The sequence below is a fragment of the Cebus imitator genome, unplaced genomic scaffold (assembly GCF_001604975.1).
Source record: "Cebus imitator isolate Cc_AM_T3 unplaced genomic scaffold, Cebus_imitator-1.0 Scaffold87, whole genome shotgun sequence".
NCBI classification, from domain to species: Eukaryota; Metazoa; Chordata; class Mammalia; order Primates; family Cebidae; genus Cebus; species Cebus imitator.
The window spans coordinates 2,459,102-2,478,690 of NW_016107402.1; the positions used below are offsets into that span (position 1 = coordinate 2,459,102).

At 38.7% G+C, this 19,589-nt stretch overlaps 1 protein-coding gene and 1 non-coding gene across 24 annotated transcripts in view; one reads left to right on the forward strand and one right to left on the reverse strand.

Moving 5' to 3' along the window:
* SRRM1 (serine and arginine repetitive matrix 1) overlaps window positions 1-19,589 on the forward strand; it is a 29,669-nt gene that overhangs the window by 7,274 nt on the left and 2,806 nt on the right. For 2 of the 23 annotated variants that reach the window (XM_017534580.2, XM_017534589.2), the window contains 12 exons: window positions 582-697; window positions 2,026-2,229; window positions 2,990-3,184; window positions 3,470-3,589; window positions 5,402-5,676; window positions 10,483-10,563; window positions 11,105-11,191; window positions 12,618-12,762; window positions 13,100-13,141; window positions 15,436-15,546; window positions 17,706-18,170; window positions 18,691-18,886. In XM_017534580.2, the coding sequence (XP_017390069.1) occupies window positions 582-697; window positions 2,026-2,229; window positions 2,990-3,184; window positions 3,470-3,589; window positions 5,402-5,676; window positions 10,483-10,563; window positions 11,105-11,191; window positions 12,618-12,762; window positions 13,100-13,141; window positions 15,436-15,546; window positions 17,706-18,170; window positions 18,691-18,886 (2,037 nt within the window). The remainder of the gene's footprint in view (window positions 1-581; window positions 698-2,025; window positions 2,230-2,989; window positions 3,185-3,469; window positions 3,590-5,401; window positions 5,677-10,482; window positions 10,564-11,104; window positions 11,192-12,617; window positions 12,763-13,099; window positions 13,142-15,435; window positions 15,547-17,705; window positions 18,171-18,690; window positions 18,887-19,589) is intronic. The other 21 variants (XM_017534581.2, XM_037740664.1, XM_017534582.2 and 18 more) reach the window with 12 other exon arrangements.
* On the reverse strand, window positions 15,595-15,697 carry LOC119472177. Its single transcript, XR_005201286.1, has one exon. It is a non-coding gene; the product is annotated as a small nucleolar RNA U13 (small nucleolar RNA).

The window sequence follows — 19,589 nt, forward strand, 5'->3', positions numbered from 1 at the left end:
TGAGATGGAATTTTGCTCTTGTTTACCAGGCTGGAGTGCAGTGGTACGATCTCAGCTCACCACAACCTCTGCCTCCTGGGTTCAAGCGATTCTCCTTCCTCAGCCTCCCGAGTAGCTAGGATTATAGGCTTGTACCACCATGCCTGGCTAATTTTGTAATTTTAGTAGTGACGGGGTTTCTCCATGTTGGTTGGTCTGGTTTCAAACTCTCGACCTCCCAAAGTGCTGGGATTAATAGACGTGAGCCACCAACCCAGCCAGCATAAGCTGTTAATATGGGCAATACAGATGAAATCCCAGAAGAATAAGGTCAAAGTGAAAGTGATTTTTTTTTAATAAGCTTGAAAACATCCCTTTAGTTCAGGTCTTAGAGATTAATTTTCACCGAGTATTTATTTGTAAATGAGTGGCGATGATACCAATCTTAATGTGTATCTGTAGTGTGGGTGAAGAAAGAACAGTCTGGTTCGAAAGAAGAGGCTAACAGTTAATAGCATTAGTGTTTAACAGATGTAGAAAGTATTCTTCAGTTTGTTGTCAAATGTTCAACTGTGTGTACTTTGAAAACCTGATCTTTGCAGATTGAACAAGAAAAATTAGCATCTATGAAAAAGCAAGATGAAGACAAAGATAAAAGGGATAAGGAAGAGAAAGAAAGCAGCAGAGAAAAAAGGGAGAGATCTCGTAGCCCAAGAAGGTATCATACAATAGATGCGTAACTATGTTTTATAGGTACTTTAGGTCTTGAGAAATTCTGTGTGTAGAAACTTTCTTAGTTAAAAAGGAATCTAACAACACTATTCAGGGAATTTGTTCCATCACGCGGTTTTCATGGTGAACTGTGGCTTGCCTCTGGACTAAAGAAATTTGTCATCTTTTGTTTGAGACAGATTGTTTAATAAGTGTCTCTCAAATCTTGATGAGTTATCCAACTTTAAATTCCTAAATCAAAACTTTAAACTCTTCTTCCATATTGCTTTAGTGCATAACAGTTAATTTTTAGACTGTTTTTTAAAATGTACTCTGACTCATTTTTTTCTTTCAATTTCCTTTCTTCTAAAAAGAAATCTGTACTCATTAGCCGTTCATGTAATACTTACCTAATTCCCTGTTCTGCTTTTCTTAGATGGTTGTACTGAACCCAAACTTCAGATCATTTAGTTTTCCTCCTTCCATGAGACTATTGTTAGGTTCACATTTTTAAATCCACGACTCAGCTTCTGTATTTGTGGTAAGAGGTGAGAACTCCATTAGGCTTTTTATTTTTAGGGTTCTGCTTATTTCTTTCATAAATGTCTGCTGGAATTAGTAAACAGAAGAGGTAATTTTTTTTGTCCCTTTCATTTATATATTTGATACTAAAACGTCTTTATGGAAGTAATACTTACAGAGCTAAGCACAAATTGTCATGTTGGTAACTACTTGGCTACTGATGAAGTATGTCTGCCATTTTCCTTCTGTGAATAAGAAAAAAATCTTCAAGTTAGCAAGCTACTACTAAAAAGAAAGAGGTTTTCTCCTCTTCCAAGAAAGCTATATTCTGCATGTTCGATATATTTCTCTTTTCTGAAGAACATGTTGCCTTAATGGCACTAGTCATTTTTCTGGCATACCAAGGCTCTTCTGATGAACTCTGTTGTTGTCTGTCTGCATCTAAATGTTATATGTTTGGGAGTTTGATTTATTGATTTACTGTCAAAGATTATCCGTTTGCTTTAAAGCATCCTCTTTGCCTCTGAAAAGTTGGTCTTTTGATCTCTGGGAATGATTAAGAACCTAAGTCTAGAGTCCCAAGTCAATGCTTTCCTCCCTTATAACTGATATACTCGAGAATGGTATCTTTCATTTACTTATCTTTCTCTTCCCTATTGGGTAGATGAGATTAAGATGTCTTATTTCCATAGGAAAATATCTCAGATGTAAACAGCAGTAGTGTAACTAAAGATTAATCCTCAGTTCTCCCTTTGACTCTTCTCTCCCATTCCATGTTGTTCAAAAACCTGAAAAAAATTACTTTCATCCTAGACGCAAATCCAGATCTCCTTCCCCTAGAAGACGATCTTCCCCTGTCAGGAGAGAGAGAAAGCGCAGTCATTCTCGATCTCCCCGTCACAGAACCAAGAGCCGGAGTCCTTCCCCTGCTCCAGAAAAGAAGGAAAAAACTCCAGAGCTCCCAGAACCTTCAGTGAAAGTAAAAGAACCTTCAGTACAAGAGGCCACTTCTACTAGGCAAGTACATAAAAATTCATTTATAGTCACAATTTTAGATTGTTGATAGTGACTGCGAATATGACATCTCTGAATTAAAATCAGACTACTTATTTTCCTTTTAGGTTTTTAAAATTATAAAATTAGTTCATTAAAAAGAAATTGTTTAGGAGAATATATTTAAAGAAAATGCCCCAAAGGTGGTGACCACTACTATCTTTTGGTTGTGTTGCCTCGGGTATTTTATATTGTAACTTGTTTTTTTCCTCAATGTATTGTCGACAACTTTGCACTTAATGTATGTGGTTGCCACACGGGGTGGCCCATGCCTGTAAACTCAGCACTTGGGGAGGCTGATGTAGGTGAATCTCGTGAGCTCAGGAGTTCGAGACCAGCCTGGGACATCGTGAAACTCCATCAGTACTAAATAATAATAATAATAATAATAACAAAAACTAGCTAGGCATGGTGGCACATGCCTATAGTCCCAACTACTCAGGAGGCCGAGGTGGAAGAATCACTTGAGCCTGGGAGGTTGAGGCTCCAGTGCACTCCAGCCTGAGTGACTGAGTGAGACCCTGTCTAAAAAGAAAAAAAGAAAATGTACATTAGTTTCTCACTGGGTTTCACTGATAGGTATATATCTATCTTTTGGAGCAAGAAACAAGTCCGTAAATTTTGGAAAGTTTTACAAAGGAAGAAAGACTTTATTACATCATTGTATAATAATTTAGAAGTCTGAGTAGAAGAAGGAAAAAAAGATAAGCTTTTGTTTCTACAGTGACATTCTGAAAGTTCCCAAACCTGAACCTGTACCAGAGCCTAAAGAACCTTCTCCAGAAAAAAATTCCAAAAAAGAAAAGGAGAAGGAAAAGACCCGACCACGATCTCGGTCACGCTCCAAATCAAGATCCCGGACGCGGTCCCGCTCTCCTTCTCACACTCGACCTAGACGGCGCCATAGATCTCGATCGAGGTGAGTTGTGGCTCTAAGATCAACAAAGATCTTGGGTTTTATATGCTACTCTACTGGGTACAATTAGAAAAATAATTTCAAAACAGTGAAAGATGTTTAGTACATATATTTTTTGAATGTGCATGGAAAATTTGAGGACACTTTTCTGTGTGTCATAAAAACCTCTATATAATGGAAAATTGTGATCCTTGAAATTTATTTTTTAAATATGGCCATTGAGAAAACTAAGCCAAGAAATTCCTCACTCCTGGTTTATTCAGGACCTAATTCTGTTTATTATGGCAGATCATATTCACCTAGAAGGCGGCCAAGCCCAAGAAGGCGGCCATCTCCTCGAAGAAGAACTCCACCAAGGAGAATGCCTCCTCCACCAAGGCATAGAAGGAGTAGATCACCAGTAAGACGGTGAGATTTTTTAAATTTGGAGGTGTCAAGTGTTTGGCAGTTTTGGATAATTTTTCTTCTAGAATAATCTCTAAATTAATGTCCCCTGGAGGAAATAACTCATTAGATAATGTCTTCTAAAGAGTCTGTTTCATTTGAAGTGTAATGCAGTTGTTTATGTTATGAAAAATGTCTAGTCTGGTGTTGGAAAATAAACAAGAAATTCATCATCTTATTGGTACTTTCTGTTAACTTTTACCCTTCTAGACTTCACCAAGAAAGCCTATGTAAAGTAAGGGAATTGGCCACCTGCTCTTGGGCTTTTAATTGGCTTCTGAAAAGTACTTATTATAGGGCCAGTAAGCTCCCTTTACCAGTATTGAAGTAATTCATTTGCTGTTATACTTTGAGAAAAACATTTTTGTGTAGTTTTTTTTCATTATAGAAGTAATGAGGCTTATAAATAATTCAGACAGAACTAGCATAACTCGGAAGTGTTCCATAATCCCAGGAGAATGTATCTATAGTCCATAGATATAATCGTTACTAGTTTTGTGTCTAGTTATTTTTGAAAACCAACTGTACCAGTTTTTTTTTGTTTTTTTTTTCTTAAATCTTTCCAAAATGAGCATGAGATAAAATATTTGGATCTTGGATTTATCACTTTAAACAGAAAGTTTGTGGCTGAATCTACCCAAAGTAAAGTCCTAGTGCACTGGTAGCAGAGTTTTTATGCTTCTTGACAATATATTTCACCTGGCTTTTGAAGGAACACCAATGATGAAGCTTCCAGTTATATTTTGGACAGAATTTTTTGTTTGAATCTTTTGAAGTTTTTTCAGGTAACCAAATCAATTTGGAAATAAAGAGGGGAAACATCAAATAAGCTCTGTAGAGTTACTTTGTTGCTGCAGTTAGGTTTTTCAGAGTCCCATACTTTTGAAAATTTTCTTCGGGGAGGGAGTTGTCAAGGTATGTTGAACTACTGCTATTGTTAGAAAGAACGGATGTGTTAACTGTTCATAGAGGAGATTAGTGAGGTTATTGGTCAGTCCGTTTTCATGCATCAACATTTTTCTAATTTCCCTTTAGGAGAAAAGTAATGCTGGTGCTTCCTAGTACGAGATTAGTGGAAACAGCTATTTCTTATACTGGAGTTTTGCAAACAGCATGTTTTAATTGTCCTTACTCAGCCATTTAGCGTTCAGAATATTTTGCAGATTGTTTTAAGATTCCCTTTCAGCCAGTTTTTATCTCACACTTAAGGTAGGGTTTCTTTTTTTCAGGTTCTCAGGAATTCTTCCGCCAAAGGTGAATTCTGCAGGTACACATAATTGCAACAGAACTTAACACAAATTTTGCCGCAGAATTCGAGAGGCCCCTGCTTCTAAGTTTATGTAGCTAAATGATTCTTAGTCTTGCACATCTTTTTAAAAAATGCAACCTAAAGGTTTCTCAACATTTTGTTATTAAATGAAAAATACCTTGCCACTCAAATTTTGTATGCAAACTCCAAAACACCAATACCATTCCTAAGGCAGAAGGACTAGTTAGTTATTTTATTGTAGCATTCAACCTGACAAGTTTTATAACTGGAGAGAGAACACAGACAGAAGCATATGTCAGATTAAGTTGTTTATTTAGTCTCAGAACTAGCTGTTTCCTGGCCTAGGTTATGGTTTTTTTCCCATTCTTTTGGACTCATTTATGTGCTTAGCTACATAAACTCAAAAGTTGGATAAAAATAGCTGTATTTTTGTGTAAACTGTTCATACCTGTAAGGCCGTTCTTTGTAAGTGTACAAGTAGTGAATATGAATACTTTATTCCACAGAAGAAGACGTTCGTCAGCATCCTTGTCTGGGAGTAGCTCATCATCCTCTTCATCTCGTTCCCGGTCACCACCAAAGAAGCCTCCCAAGAGAACATCCAGCCCCCCTCGAAAAACTCGTAGGTTATCTCCTTCAGCAAGTCCTCCAAGGCGAAGGCACAGGCCATCACCTCCTGCAACTCCACCACCCAAAACTCGGCATTCCCCAACACCCCAGCAGTCAAACCGTACAAGAAAAAGTCGTGTTTCCGTGTCTCCAGGGAGAACTTCAGGTAAAGGTAAAAATCAAACACATATGAAACATGTTCTCTCTTTCTTTGGCTACAAAGCATAGTTATTGCTCCCTGTTCACTCTCAAAATATGAAATAGCTAGGTAGTATTTGTATCTGATATTCTCTGTAGGTTTGCTTATAGGCTTACTTCTTTTCCTGCTTTAAAATTTCGGGGCTTTTTTATGTGTAAAAGAGTTTCGTTTTTAGCAGTGCCCTCTGGCATTGCGCGATGGAGAAATCTATTACCAGCCGTGGGCTGTTTGAGTTGGGGTAACATATCAAAGTTTGTGTTGGCATGATAAGGGATCATTTTATTACTAGGAGGCCAGTTAACTTTTTTTTCAAGGTTTTTGGTTTGATATCTTAAGTAAGAGGACTTCATATTCTCAAAAGTTCTTTCTTGTCCGCGTTGCGCTCCCAAGCAAAGGACATAGTGTCCTCTTAAAAGCTGATTTATTTTTTTAATTTAGGCTCTAGGCAGGGTTCTTCTGAGTGTTGTCCTTGCTTTATTCTGCAGATTGATTTCTGAGGAATTTATGATCTGTGATCCTGCCAGGCAAGTAGAATGCTGTGTTAGTCTTGAGTGAAGGTTGTGGTCTATTGGGGTTTGTTCTGTGAGCATTAAATACGCATGGAAAAAACTGTAGTGTCCATTTGAACCAGGCTCTCTGGAGCTTAGGGCTGGAATGATACACACAGCCTGAAAGGTGAGTAGTAAGGGACGGGGAGGATCTTAAAAGCTGCTACAGCAATTGAATTTTAAGGAGCAATCTGTAGATTAACATATACTGGGGTTATTATGACCATATTGAAAATAGCAGGTAGAACCAGGTGTGGTGGCATGGAGCCTGTAGAGTCCCAGCTACTTAGAAGGCTGAGGCAGGAAGATCACTTAAGCCCAGAAGTTCAAGGCTGGCCTCAGCAACAGAGTGAGATCCTGACTCTTAAAATTTAAGAGAAAATTTCAGGTTAGAAACAAAGAAATGAGGATAGGCAAAACTTTCATTATATATTTTAATGAGCTTGTTGAGATCGGCATTGCTAATTACCCTGCTTCATTATCTCCGCACTCCCAGAGGCTGCAATGCGGTGATACCTACAAAGGCAAATTTTGCTTTCCTTTTTTTTGTCTGTGACAGGCATAGATAAGCTGACAGGGTGAAAGGGTGACCAGCAGATGATGGTAGTCTGTGAAAAGTAATGTTTTCTGAATTGTGACATTTTTATTGTAGTTATAACATTGATTAAATAAGACATGTCCATTTTTGTTAGCCCCTTAGGCAGCTAGTGAAAGAGAAGCCTTTAACTTTTCCAGGTTCAGTCCTCAGTTTGAGAGAGGGGCCACAGGATCACTATTTTCATAACCTCATGCACCATACTGCTTTTCAGCATTGGGAAAATTTCAGTCCATTTTGTTTCCATATCCAAATCTGAAGCCCCTGGCCCTGACCTATTTTGTCTTTTCCTGTGAAGTTTGTACTTCTGAATATTTATTCTTTGTCTAGAGCACAAACCTCTGGGGGGAAAATATCATAAATCTTTACACCTGTTAACTTTGCAAAAACACATCAAGTGATGATTTTTTTCTATTTATATCATATAGCCAAAGAGTTACAAAAGTACCCAAACAGAACTAAATCCTTGTTAAAATAGGTTTGTTGTTAAGAAATGTTAGATACCTTTTTCAAAGGATCTTTACAGATGCTAATTTCTCATGTTTTGGCATATGATTTTTGCAAACAAGACAGAGTTGATACGTACATAGGAAAGAAGGAAGCCATGGTGAAGACAAATATATCTGTGGGTTTTAGGACAGGGTTTCCATGTCCAGAAACCCTGCCAAAAAGAGGCACTGTAAGCAGTGTAGTCACAGGCTCCCACCGCTGGAGCTGAATATTGGTTTAAGCTACTTGGAAAAAACTACTTCCTCCCTCAACCCCCTCAAAATAGAGCCAGCATCTCACTGTCTTGCAGGCTGGAGTACAGCAGCCCAGTCATAGCTCGCTGCAGCCTCCAACCCCTGGGCTTACAGGTGTGAGCCACCACACGTGGACCAGACATAACCTTTTTATATTAAACCAATCCCAGTCCTCCATGATAACATTTCAGAGCTAGAAAAGACCTTACCAGTTGTCATCAAGAAACAGATTTTCAGGTTTAGATGACTTAGTTAAGGTCAACCAGCTAGGGATAAAACTTGAGTTGTCATTCCCAGTTAAATAGTGGATACTTTTCCCAACTTTCCTACTCCAGAATTCCTCTTTGATTGCTAATGGTGAGAGATGGAGGGCAGGGGTAAAATTCTTTAGCTTCTTTACCTGGTAGTATGATTTCAGAAATTACTTTGCAGTTTCTACTGCTTAGAACAGTAACATCATTGAAATGTAATAGATTTTACAGTTATGTTTTCTGTAGTGGCTATTAATCAGGGCTTTAGGGCTCTGCCCTTGATAGTGGGCAAAGGAAGTGGGAGGGAGTCAGGAAAAGCATTTTGGGGAACTTACAGGTTAATTATTTGGAGTACAGTATACAGTCATCTGAAGGGATCTTAGAGGAAACATTTGTAATTATTGACATCTCATAGTTAAATTGGTGTTATCTTGGTACACAATATAGTGCTTGGACTGATAAGTGACACAGTGAAGTATGTGACCACTATCTATGCCGGTAGTGAGGTATGGTAGTTTTGATTTATTTAGATTAGCTTGGCCAAATAAATTGTGCTCTCTATCTAGACACTTAATGGTTACTTTATTGTTGCTGGTCACAGAACCTTTATAAGTGATCTTTTGGGAAGGTCTAAGATTAATAATTAATAGGACTGTTGGAGTAAATTTAAAATTCTGGTTTTAAAGTTGCCTTTTAAGATTTCTGACTTAATGCTAGAATGACTTTTCCCTTTGAATACTTAAAATTAAACATTAACATAACAAAGTAAATGGTGTAAAGTCTCATCTAGAAAAATAGAAATCTGAAGTGTTAGTATTTATGGTATCAATAATGCTATGATTCAATTGTATTGAACCAGGATAGGAGTGTATAGATGATACTTGTTATTTCTTTGAATTTGTTAAGATGCAAGTATTAAATATGCTTTGCTATTCGTACTTTCATGGTTCCTGATATCTAATTGAGTGATAACCATTCTTTACCCAATTCAATGATTTGTCCAAATGGCTTATTAGGTAGAAATTTTAGTAGAAGTTTGTTTATTGAAAAGGCATACTGGTAAATTCTTCATTTTGACTACTTTAGCAAAGATGTGATTACTGTGGTAGATCACAGTTCTCTAATTACTGCCCCTTGGAATAAACCATTGTAGAATTCTGAATGTGAGTGCCTGTTAAATGAGATGTATCTGCATTCTGAGTCAAACACTCCATGGTAATTGCTTTAATCACACCAGACAGGTATAAGGATCCTGAAGGATCAAATTATCTGTAGGTTTATTTCTTATAGGGATGTTCTCAAGTGGTATTTCAGGTTAGTCTATGGTATATATATTATTATATGTGATAATATGTAATCTTTAAGTATATGTGATATATGTAATCACATATATCACATATACATTAAAGATTTTCTTTGTAGCAATTGATAGATACTACACTTAAAGATTTTCGTTGTAGCAATTGATAGATACTATAAGCAGAGGTAGTTCAGATCAGAACCCATGCCCTGAAAATAGGCTCTTGGATTCACATCTTAGCTCACTTAAATTGCCTTGTGACTGAGGTAAAGTTGCTTCTTTTTAAGCCTCAGGTTTCCTCTCTTGTGAAACGGGACAGGGAGAAAGGGATGTGATACTAGCAACAGTGTTAATAGTATGTATAATACAGCAGGCTTACAAAAGGTAGTTAACAATTTATTTGTCATTGTTAAAAGACAGTTGGATAATTCATAGGATACTCACTGATATCTTACTACCTTAGGTATAGAAATGCCTTTTTTTTTTTTTTTTTTTTTTTTTTTTTTTTTTTTTTTTTTTTTTTTTTTTTTTTTTTTTTTTTTTTTTTTTTTTTTTTTTAAACAACTCTTTGGAAAGAATCCTTGAGTCTTCTCATTTAATACGTTTTGCCATTTGTGGCGGTCTACTTTTTTTCTTGGGTGGTTTAAATCCCTTGTGCTGTTGTGAAGATTATGCTCTGCATAAAGAACCTTTAGCCTGTTGGGCAGCCATTCTTCTTTTCTAGACCAAATATCTTTGTGAAAGTTTCATCAGATCCTATTTCTTAATCATTTATCATCTTTTACTTTTCTGAACCCACCTATCGAGGTTGCTTAAAAGCTTTCATGTTGATGAAGTCTCTGAAGTTGAGTGTGAGAGAGTGAGTGTGGGTATATGTTTTAGATTGTGGAGCTCAAATTGCACTCAGTAGCAGCTCTCAATTTCTCTTAACTGTTGGTTTTCTTAGGAGAATCTCAAGATTTGGAAATCATTGTAGAACTTTTTGAGGCCTTTCATTAAACATTTAAAAATTCTTGCTTCACTTCAGATAGTGTTCAGATATGACAAGAAGGTCTTGAGGGAATTTTTAAATGCTTAGTAAATTATCTTTGAGAATAGTCACACCCATTTTTGTGATACCAGAGTCATCTTGGCTGGGTGCAGTGGCTCATGCCTGTCGTCCCAGCACTTTGGGAGGCTGAGGCAGGAGGATTGTTTGAGGTCAGGATTTCAAGACTAGCCTGACTAATACAGTGTTGGATCCCATCTTTATTTAAAAATAATAAATTTTAAAAATTAACAGTTATATTGTATAGCCCCTTTTTTGTACATAAGCTTTTTCCCCACCCATATTCTTTTTTAGTGACAAAACATAAAGGTACTGAGAAAAGAGAATCCCCTTCACCAGCACCGAAGCCTAGAAAAGTAGAGTTATCTGAATCGGGTAAGTTTGGTGGGGGGGGGGGGGGGGGGGGGGGGGGGGGGGGGGGGGGGGGGGTGCGGGGTGTGGGTGTGTGTTTCTTAAAGCTGATGTTGATTTTTTTATACATTTGGTCATCCCCTTCTGCTTGACGATTAAGTATAGGATAAGAGCTAAGACTCTGAAGTCAAACAGACTTGGTTGGAATCCCCCATTCCAGCATTTAACTGTTTCTGTTTTGATTAACTTATCTGAACCTTACTTCCATCTCTGAAATAGGGACAGTAGAGGTTTTTGACCATTAACTGTATCTGCTTGTAAAATGCTTGGCACCCAGCCTGACCTGTAATAAATGCTTAAATAAATTTGATTATATTTGGTGAAGATAGTCTAAATCAGCATGTAAATTGGCATTTTAAACAACTTTAAAAAAAAATAGTGCTATTTTTGATCCAACTGATATTTTTGATCAGATAAAGGTTTCAGAGACTGTTTTCCTATTCAAATGTCAAATTTTCTATATGCATAACTAAAGAAACACTTTCTAAATGCATCCATCTTTCAGAAGAAGATAAAGGTGGCAAAATGGCTGCAGCAGATTCTGTGCAGCAGAGACGCCAGTACAGACGACAAAACCAGCAGTCTTCATCTGGTATGGGCAGTGATTACGTTTTTTCTACTACATTTCCTAATAAAAAATATTTGATATATAAACATCTGTGTATAGGCCAGACGCAGTGGCTCACGTCTGTAATCCAGCACTTCAGGAGGCTGAGGCGGGAGGATCACTTGAGCCCAGAAGTTCCAGACCAACCTGGGCAACACAGTGAGACCTCATCTCTAAAATAAATAAATAAATAAACATCTATGTGCAGCACGGGTACTTACTTGCCTATGTAGAAATCTAAGAAGGCGGAATTTTCTTTTTCCTTTTTTTTTTTTTTTTTTTTTTTTTTTTTTTTTTTTTTTTTTTTTTTTTTTTTTTTTTTTTTTTTTAAATCCTTTTGCAAAATTTAATCTTCTGTTACATTGTTATAAAAGTAATAGGTCCCTAGGATACAATAGTGAAACAGAAAACAGAAGTATAAAATTGGTAAAGTATCATTCTTTTTCCAGCCTTCCAGCGCTTTTATTCAGGAATTTTCTGTGCATATAAAAAAAGGAAAAGAAAAAACCACACAGAAGCTCAGCTTCTGACCTGTAGTAAATGGGTTCTGTAGATATGTTGCCTCCCTTTTTAACTTAAAAAATCTAGTCTGGGCGCAGTGGCTCATGCCTATGATCCCAGCACTTTGGGAGGCTGAGGTCAGGAGTCCGAGACCATTCTGGCCAGCAGGGCAAAACCCCATCTCTACGAAAAATACAGAAATTAGCTAGGCATAGTGGTGTGCACACCTGTAATCCCAACTACTTGGGAGGCTGAGGCAGGAGAATCCCTTGAACCTGAGAGGCAGAGGTTGCATTGAACTGAGATCGCACCACTCCACTCCAGCCTGGGAGCCTGGGTGACAGAGCAAGACTTTGTTTCAAAAAAAAAAAAAAAATCTACCCTATTCATTTTGCTTGTTGCATTTTTTTATTACAAAAGTATACCAGGCTGGGCACATTAGTTCAAGTCTGTAATTCCAGCACTTTGTAAAGCTGAGGCGGCAGATCACTTGAGGTCAGGAGTTGGAGACCAGCCTGGGCAACATGGCAAAACTCTGTCTCTACTAAAAATACAAAGATTAGTCTGGGGTGATGGTAGAGGCCTGTAATCCCAGCTACTCTGAAGGCTCAAGCAGTCTCTCTGCCTTGGCCTGCCAAAGTTCTGGGATTACAGGCGGGAGCCACTGTGCCCAGAGTGTGCCATCTTGATTGGATTGCACTGTGGAAATGATTTCTACGTCTTATTTGTACAATGAATATACTTGGCTTTGAAATCATTGAGCATATATTGATAACGATTCTGTTCAGAACTGGTGGCTTATTTATATATATGCTTACACTAGTGAACACTCCATCCACCTGGATTTGGAAAACTTGGATAGATTCAAGCACAAACGTAGTGTAACTTTTTTTTTGTTGTGTAATTATAGACTCTGGCTCCTCCTCCTCCTCAGAAGATGAACGACCCAAGAGATCCCATGTGAAGAATGGTGAGGTTGGCAGGCGGCGGAGACATTCCCCTTCCCGGAGTGCCTCTCCATCACCACGAAAGCGCCAGAAAGAGACTTCCCCTCGGTAACATCTTTTCTTCAGTGGTCTTCACTGATGTTCTGTAATTGTCATATAACTTGGGACTAGAGAATTTGGTTGACTCTTTCATTTCAAGTACTTGGATATGGTTGGTTTTTTGTGTTTTGCTTTGTTGGGTGGTTATTAAATTAGAACTGGTAAATTTTAAACCACCATGCCATATATGTGTGCATGATTAGAAGAATAAACCAAACAGTTACAGCAATAACTCCTTAACATCTTTGAGTATTTTAAAATATTTCCATTAATGGTATTTAATCCACCCAAGTAAATAATTGAATGAATAGAATCCTTGACATTTGTTTTTCTCCACTGCTCTCAGGATGCAGATGGGAAAGCGATGGCAATCGCCAGTGACTAAAAGGTTGGTTAGACACTACTTTGTAAATTAGGGTTACATGTCAAAAGTTTTAGTAACTTAATTTTCTGTTTAGGTGACTCACCTCATTCTTAAATGTATGGTAGCTGTGGCTATGGCTGTCGAGTTCCTAAGTTGTTTTTGTCTGAGTATTGTTTTAAAACACATTAGATTAGTGATAGGATTATACATGAGCTACAGTATTTGTTTTAGACCCTTATTTGGACTTAGATTTTTAATATCTGGTTATGCTGTTTTGTGATAATTTGCACCGCCTTACATCAAGTGGCACACAGATTTTAACAGTATCTGTATACTTTTCAAGAGATAGGATTAATTGCTTCTTAGATTTGCGGGTGTATTATGACATCAGGGAGGGCAAGAAAAACTAGGGAGAAACTTTAGAAATATTAAACATGATTGGAAGACTTTGGCCCTGTTCAGCCTTTCTAGTAGTAGAAAGGTGGGCTGCATATCTTCATTGAAACTTTTGATTATTAATGTCAGTGTGACCATGAAAATGTAAAATTTTAGAGCCAAACGCTAATTCAGGCCTTAATCTCATAAGTGAGAAGACAGAGGCCCTGATGTGGCAGTTTCTTAGGGTCACAAAGTGACAAAGTCAAATATTAGACCTATGCCTTTGACATTACACTAGTCTGTCTTAACCAGCTTTCTGCTTTTGGGGGCCTTAGCTGCTACTGAATTTTGAAGTATTTATCCTTGCTGAAGCTATCCCACTGTCCTTTTTGTAGCTTAATTTTTGAAGCTGCATTCTTTTAGGTAATCTCATCAGTGAGAGTATTTTCTTGGAAAGGAACCAGTGAGCAGTGTTGTTGGTGGAGCAAAGCGCAGGGTATTTACACTGTGGAGAAAACTTCTGCTTGATACTGAAAGATAAAAACCTAAAAAAGATGAGTTTGGATGCTAAAGCATTCTTTTCCCAACTGTAATTACCTCTGGCTTTTGTGAAGTTGCTAGCACAGTAACTAAACAATTGCTTTTCAGAGTTAGATTAGTGGTCCAATGTATTCTTTTTGATCTCCCCTCCTCACCAAATTATGGAACTACTTTCTGTTCTGGAAAGAGATTTCTCACTGCAGTAAAATCAACACTGATGCATATTGCTCTACTCCAGGATGTTTTTGTTTTGTTTCTCATCATTTAAAAAGTATTTTAAATTATATACTGGCAGTTTCAAGTTTAATGACATTAGAAATTGCCATCAGGTTCCTAGGATTTAGAGATGGAGAAAGGATTATTGGGAATTATGCTTCAGTATCATATATTAGAAGGAGAGATAGAGCCCGGTTTCAGAGATTTTATATGTAAAGTGTTAGTGTGAAGCCTTAGTCCTTAAAAAGCATAAGCAAATTTAAGTTGAAAAATTTAGTAATGAATTTTAGGATTTGGTCTGTTCAGTTAACATAGTTTTCCTTAGTTTGAAAGGGGAACTAAGACAAAACATAATTCCAGATTCATAGGAAACATGAGTCCTGTCATGGGCAAAAAAATTAAGAGCTTGGAGCAGAGACATCCAGATTTGGGTCTTAAGCCACTTGAGACTTAGCATTTTTGAATTTCTGTATTAGAGTCTCTAAAGCAGTTGATTCCTAACAGAAAATCAGAATCACCTGGAGAGCCTTTCCAAAAAACACCTGACTGGACCTTAGTCCAGACCTGGTAGACATAAATCTCACATAAGCTTCCCAGGTGGTTCTAACATGTATCCCAAATAAAAAGCAGTGCTCTGATGCGGTGTTGCCAAACTATTTTCACTCTGTGTCATGTCAAGAATGTTTTGTATTATGATCCAGAGTAAAACAAAAATTTCACAAAACGGTATTTACCTTTGTCACAAGTAAAACACTCTGGTTTTATTATTGAGTTTTTTTGTTTGTTTGTTTTGTTTTTTTAAGGAAGAAAGGGAGGGAGGGGAAAAGGAAGGGGATATTATTAAGTTTTTAAATGCTGCCACCCATGGTCTTGAAATGATCTTGACTTACAGTTTGAAAAACAAGTGTTCTGAAACTTAGTAACCATTGCTGCCCTTGGGGTTAATGATAATTGAAACCATGTCCTCCAGATCACTTAACTATAGATGCAACTGACTCAAAATTAACTATAGGCCTGTAATCCCAGCTACTCAGGAGGCTAAGTCATAGAGAATCACTTGAACCCGGGAGGCGGAGGTTGCAGTGAGCCGAGATCGCGCCATTGCACTCCAGCCTGGGTAGCAACAGTGCGAGACTCTCAAAAAAAAAAAAAAAAAAAATTAACTATAATTCTTCTTGGTTTAGTGGTAGACGGAGGAGAAGTCCAACCCCACCACCCACCAGAAGGCGACGGTCTCCTTCGCCCGCCCCTCCTCCTCGACGGCGCAGGTCTCCCACACCACCACCACGACGAAGGTACTTTGCCAAATATGCTAACTGGAGCGTCTCCCAGCCCTCCACACACATAAGATGAGTAATGGTGCCCACTTCATAAGAGGGTTGGAGAGAGGCACATCTCGTGTGTGTGTGAAAACCCAATCATCATGCTTATGAACTACCAAAGGATCTCTGAATTTTTCTGATTATTACATCTTACTAGAGTTAGTAGACTAGCATGGTTCAGCCAGTCATAAAAGATCAAATATGATTCCATTTTTATGAAGAGTCTAGAACACACAAATCTACAGAGATAGAAAATAGATTAGGGTGGGGTAGACATGGGGGTGATAATGGCTGCAGAACTATATGAATATACCAAAACCATTTAATTGTACATTTTAAATGGGCAAACAGATTTTATAGCATTTCCTGGATACCTCTGTAGTATGCTTACCAATTATGCCAAACCTCAGTCTAATTATTAGGAAATAGCAGACAAACCCAAATTGAAAGTTATTCTACAGAATACCTGACCAATATTTAAAAGTGTCAGTCATGCAAAACAACAACAAACACTCAAAGATTGGCAGGAACTAAAGAGATGTAAGGTCCTAGAATAGAAAAGGGACATTCTTTAGTGGAAAACTGGGGTGGTTTTGCTGTTTTAGTAATACTAAGTAGTTGAGATTACAGGCACCTTCCACCGCACCCAGCCAGTTTTTGTATTTTTAGTAGAGATGAGGTTTCACCATTTTGGCTAGGCTGCTCTCAACTCCTGACCTCAGGTGATCCTCCTGCCTCAGCCTCCCAAAGTTCTGGGATTACAGGTGTGAGCCACCGCACTCGGCCTGGCTGCTACTCTTGAATGCCTGTTACATGCCTGTAAAGCTTAGGTGCTTTATATGCTTTACTAGTCCTCAAAGTGACCTTGCTTAACAGTTGGTATTGTTTGCATTTTTCAGGTGAGAAAATGGGGAGTTCAGAATTATTAAATAATTGCCCAAATACAGTGATGAAACTGTTCCCTACCACATTGCCAAAATACATGGCCTATTGTAAAGCTAACTCTGGGCAGGAATTTACTGAAGACTGCAAGATGCAAGAGGATTTGCTGAAAGACTGCAAGATCCAAGAGGAAGTTAGGCAGTTGGGGCTGAATGTTATAGTCAAATCTAATTCCTAAGAGCTAAGTTAGTTTTATATAGGAATTAAGCATTAAGAGGAAGGCCAAGTTGGTCTTTCCTGGAGATGCATTCTGCCTAGCAATAGTAGACTTCTGTTGAAAAGTGGTCTTTTGAGACAGAAAATGGAACAGTCTTTTTGAGGGGAGATAGAAGTGTCTTTAAGGCTTGCACAGTGAACTCTTAATTATTCATGCAGAGTCCAAATGCTAATTCAGAGAGGATACCATATAAGATGCTCTTGAAAGCACAGACTTCCTAAGTGACTGTAATAGGGTCCTTCTAATACAGTTACTTGGTTATTATATAATAACTGATGTTCACAGTTAATTCGTTATAGTGCAAGATTCTCTTTACAAAAAAACATTATTGATTTCGTATAGATGTTAAAAGACTTCACAAATTCACCTTTTCCGAAAATTGCAAATTTTTGTTAATCCAAATGTCTTTTTTTTCCTTTTTGTACTTAGTCCTGCAGACAAAATGCCCTGTGTTGTAGTCAGCTGAGATAAGCAAGTTTTATTGATATTTAAGTGAGACTATAAAGATGGCGTGTTCACTTATAAGTATATTCCCCTTTGCCTAGTGGTAACTATAGTGTAGCCAAAATTACTGATTTTTTTTTTTTTTTTTTTTTTTTTGAGACGGAGTTTCACTCATGTCACTCATGTTACCCAGGCTGGAGTGCAATGGCGCGATCTCGGCTCACTGCAACCTCCGCCTCTTAGGTTCGGGCAATTCTCCTGCCTCAGCCTCCTGAGTAGCTGGGATTACAGGCACGCGCCACCATGCCCAGCTAATTTTTTGTATTTTTAGTAGAGACGGGGTTTCACCATGTTGACCAGGATGGTCTCGATCTCTTGACCTCGTGATCCACCCGCCTCGGCCTCCCAAAGTGCTGGGATTACAGGCGTGAGCCACCGCGCCCGGCTCAAAATTACTGATTACTTCTCTCTTCATCCTGTTTCTATATTTTGCTGAGCCTTTCAGCTTAATAATGTATATTTTTCCTAGGACTCCTTCTCCACCCCCACGTCGGCGCTCACCTTCTCCTAGAAGATACTCTCCTCCAATACAGAGGAGATACTCTCCTTCTCCACCTCCAAAGAGAAGAACGGCTTCTCCTCCTCCCCCTCCTAAACGAAGAGCATCACCATCTCCACCACCAAAGCATCGGGTCTCCCATTCTCCACCTCCCAAACAAAGAAGCTCCCCAGTCACCAAGAGACGTTCACCTTCATTATCATCCAAGCATAGGAAAGGGTCTTCCCCAAGCCGGTCTACCCGGGAGGCCCGATCACCACAACCAAACAAACGGCATTCGCCCTCACCACGGCCTCGAGCTCCTCAGACCACCTCAAGTCCTCCACCTGTCCGAAGAGGAGCGTCCTCATCACCCCAAAGAAGACAGTCCCCATCTCCAAGTACTAGGCCCATTAGGAGAGTCTCCAGGACTCCGGAACCTAAAAAGATAAAAAAGTAAAAATATTTTATGCTTTTTGGTTAGGAATACTTACATAGCTCTTTATATTTGGAAGCTCCCCTCCCCCATATAAAAGAAATAAGTTATAAATATGAGCTTTTAAGTCAAACTTCAGGTTCTATTTACAGATCCTATTTCATTTTTGGGATAGCTTCTATGGCATAAGTTAAATGTCATAGGCTTTTACTTGGTTCTTAGCAGTTACCAATTTGTTTTTGAGGGGTATGCTTCCAAAACTAAACTTGAGTGATACATAGAACATTTCTTGTGTGTGATGTAAGGAGCTGGCATTACTAATTTTAAATAAGCATTAACAGAACGGATAGAGGATTATGGGGCTGTAGCCACTCTCTAGGAAACAGGTGATGTAAATTGGACATGTTAGTAGAATCAACCAGCAATCTAAGTGGTATAAAAATATTTGAAATTCGTAACTGGCTGTACAATGTAGTTGGGTTGTTTTCTCATATGAAGAGATGTCTGTTCTCAATGCTGAATGTTTTCTTTTTTGTCTAGGGCTGCTTCACCAAGCCCACAGTCTGTAAGGAGGGTCTCATCCTCCCGATCTGTCTCCGGGTCTCCTGAGCCAGCAGCTAAAAAGCCCCCAGCACCTCCATCCCCCATCCAGTCTCAGTCACCGTCTACAAACTGGTCACCAGCTGTACCAGTCAAAAAGGCCAAAAGCCCGACACCGAGCCCGTCACCGCCAAGAGTATGTATCTGCCTTGTTTTGTATACCCTTTTATAAACATGTATATGGTCACTTTGAAGCAGAGAAAGTATCATTGGGGTATTAAAATATTAGTGTTTAAACTTTTTTTTCCCCATTTGTGCGTTATAGATCTGATCTTGGCCAGGATTCTCTATTGCATAAAATCAGTGGTTAGATGTCCATCTGTTTTGTTTGTTTTTTGAGACAGGGTCTCACACCCTCACCCAGGCTGGAGTGCAAATCATAGCTCACTGCACTCTAAAACTCCTAGACTCGGCTGGTTGCAGTGGCTCACACCTGTAATCCTAGCACTTTGAGAGGCCGAGGCAGTCAGATCACGAGGTCAGGAGTTCTAGTCTAGCCTGGCCAGCATGGTGAAACCCTGTCTCTACTAAAAAATAATAACTGGCTGGGGTGGCGCATGCCTGTAGTCCTAGCTACTCAGGAGGCTGAGACAGGAGAATTGCTTGAACATGGTAGGCGGAGGTTGCAGTGAGCCGAGATTGCGCCATTGCACTCCAGCCTGGGCAGCGAACAAGATTCCATCTCAAAAGAAAACTCCTGGACTCAGGTGATTGCTTCGCACTAGCCTCCCAAGTAGCTAGGATTACAGGCACATGCCACTACACTTAGCTGACTTTAACTTTTTGTAGAGACAGAGTCTTGCTGTGTTGACCAGGCTGATCTTGAACTCCTGGCTTCC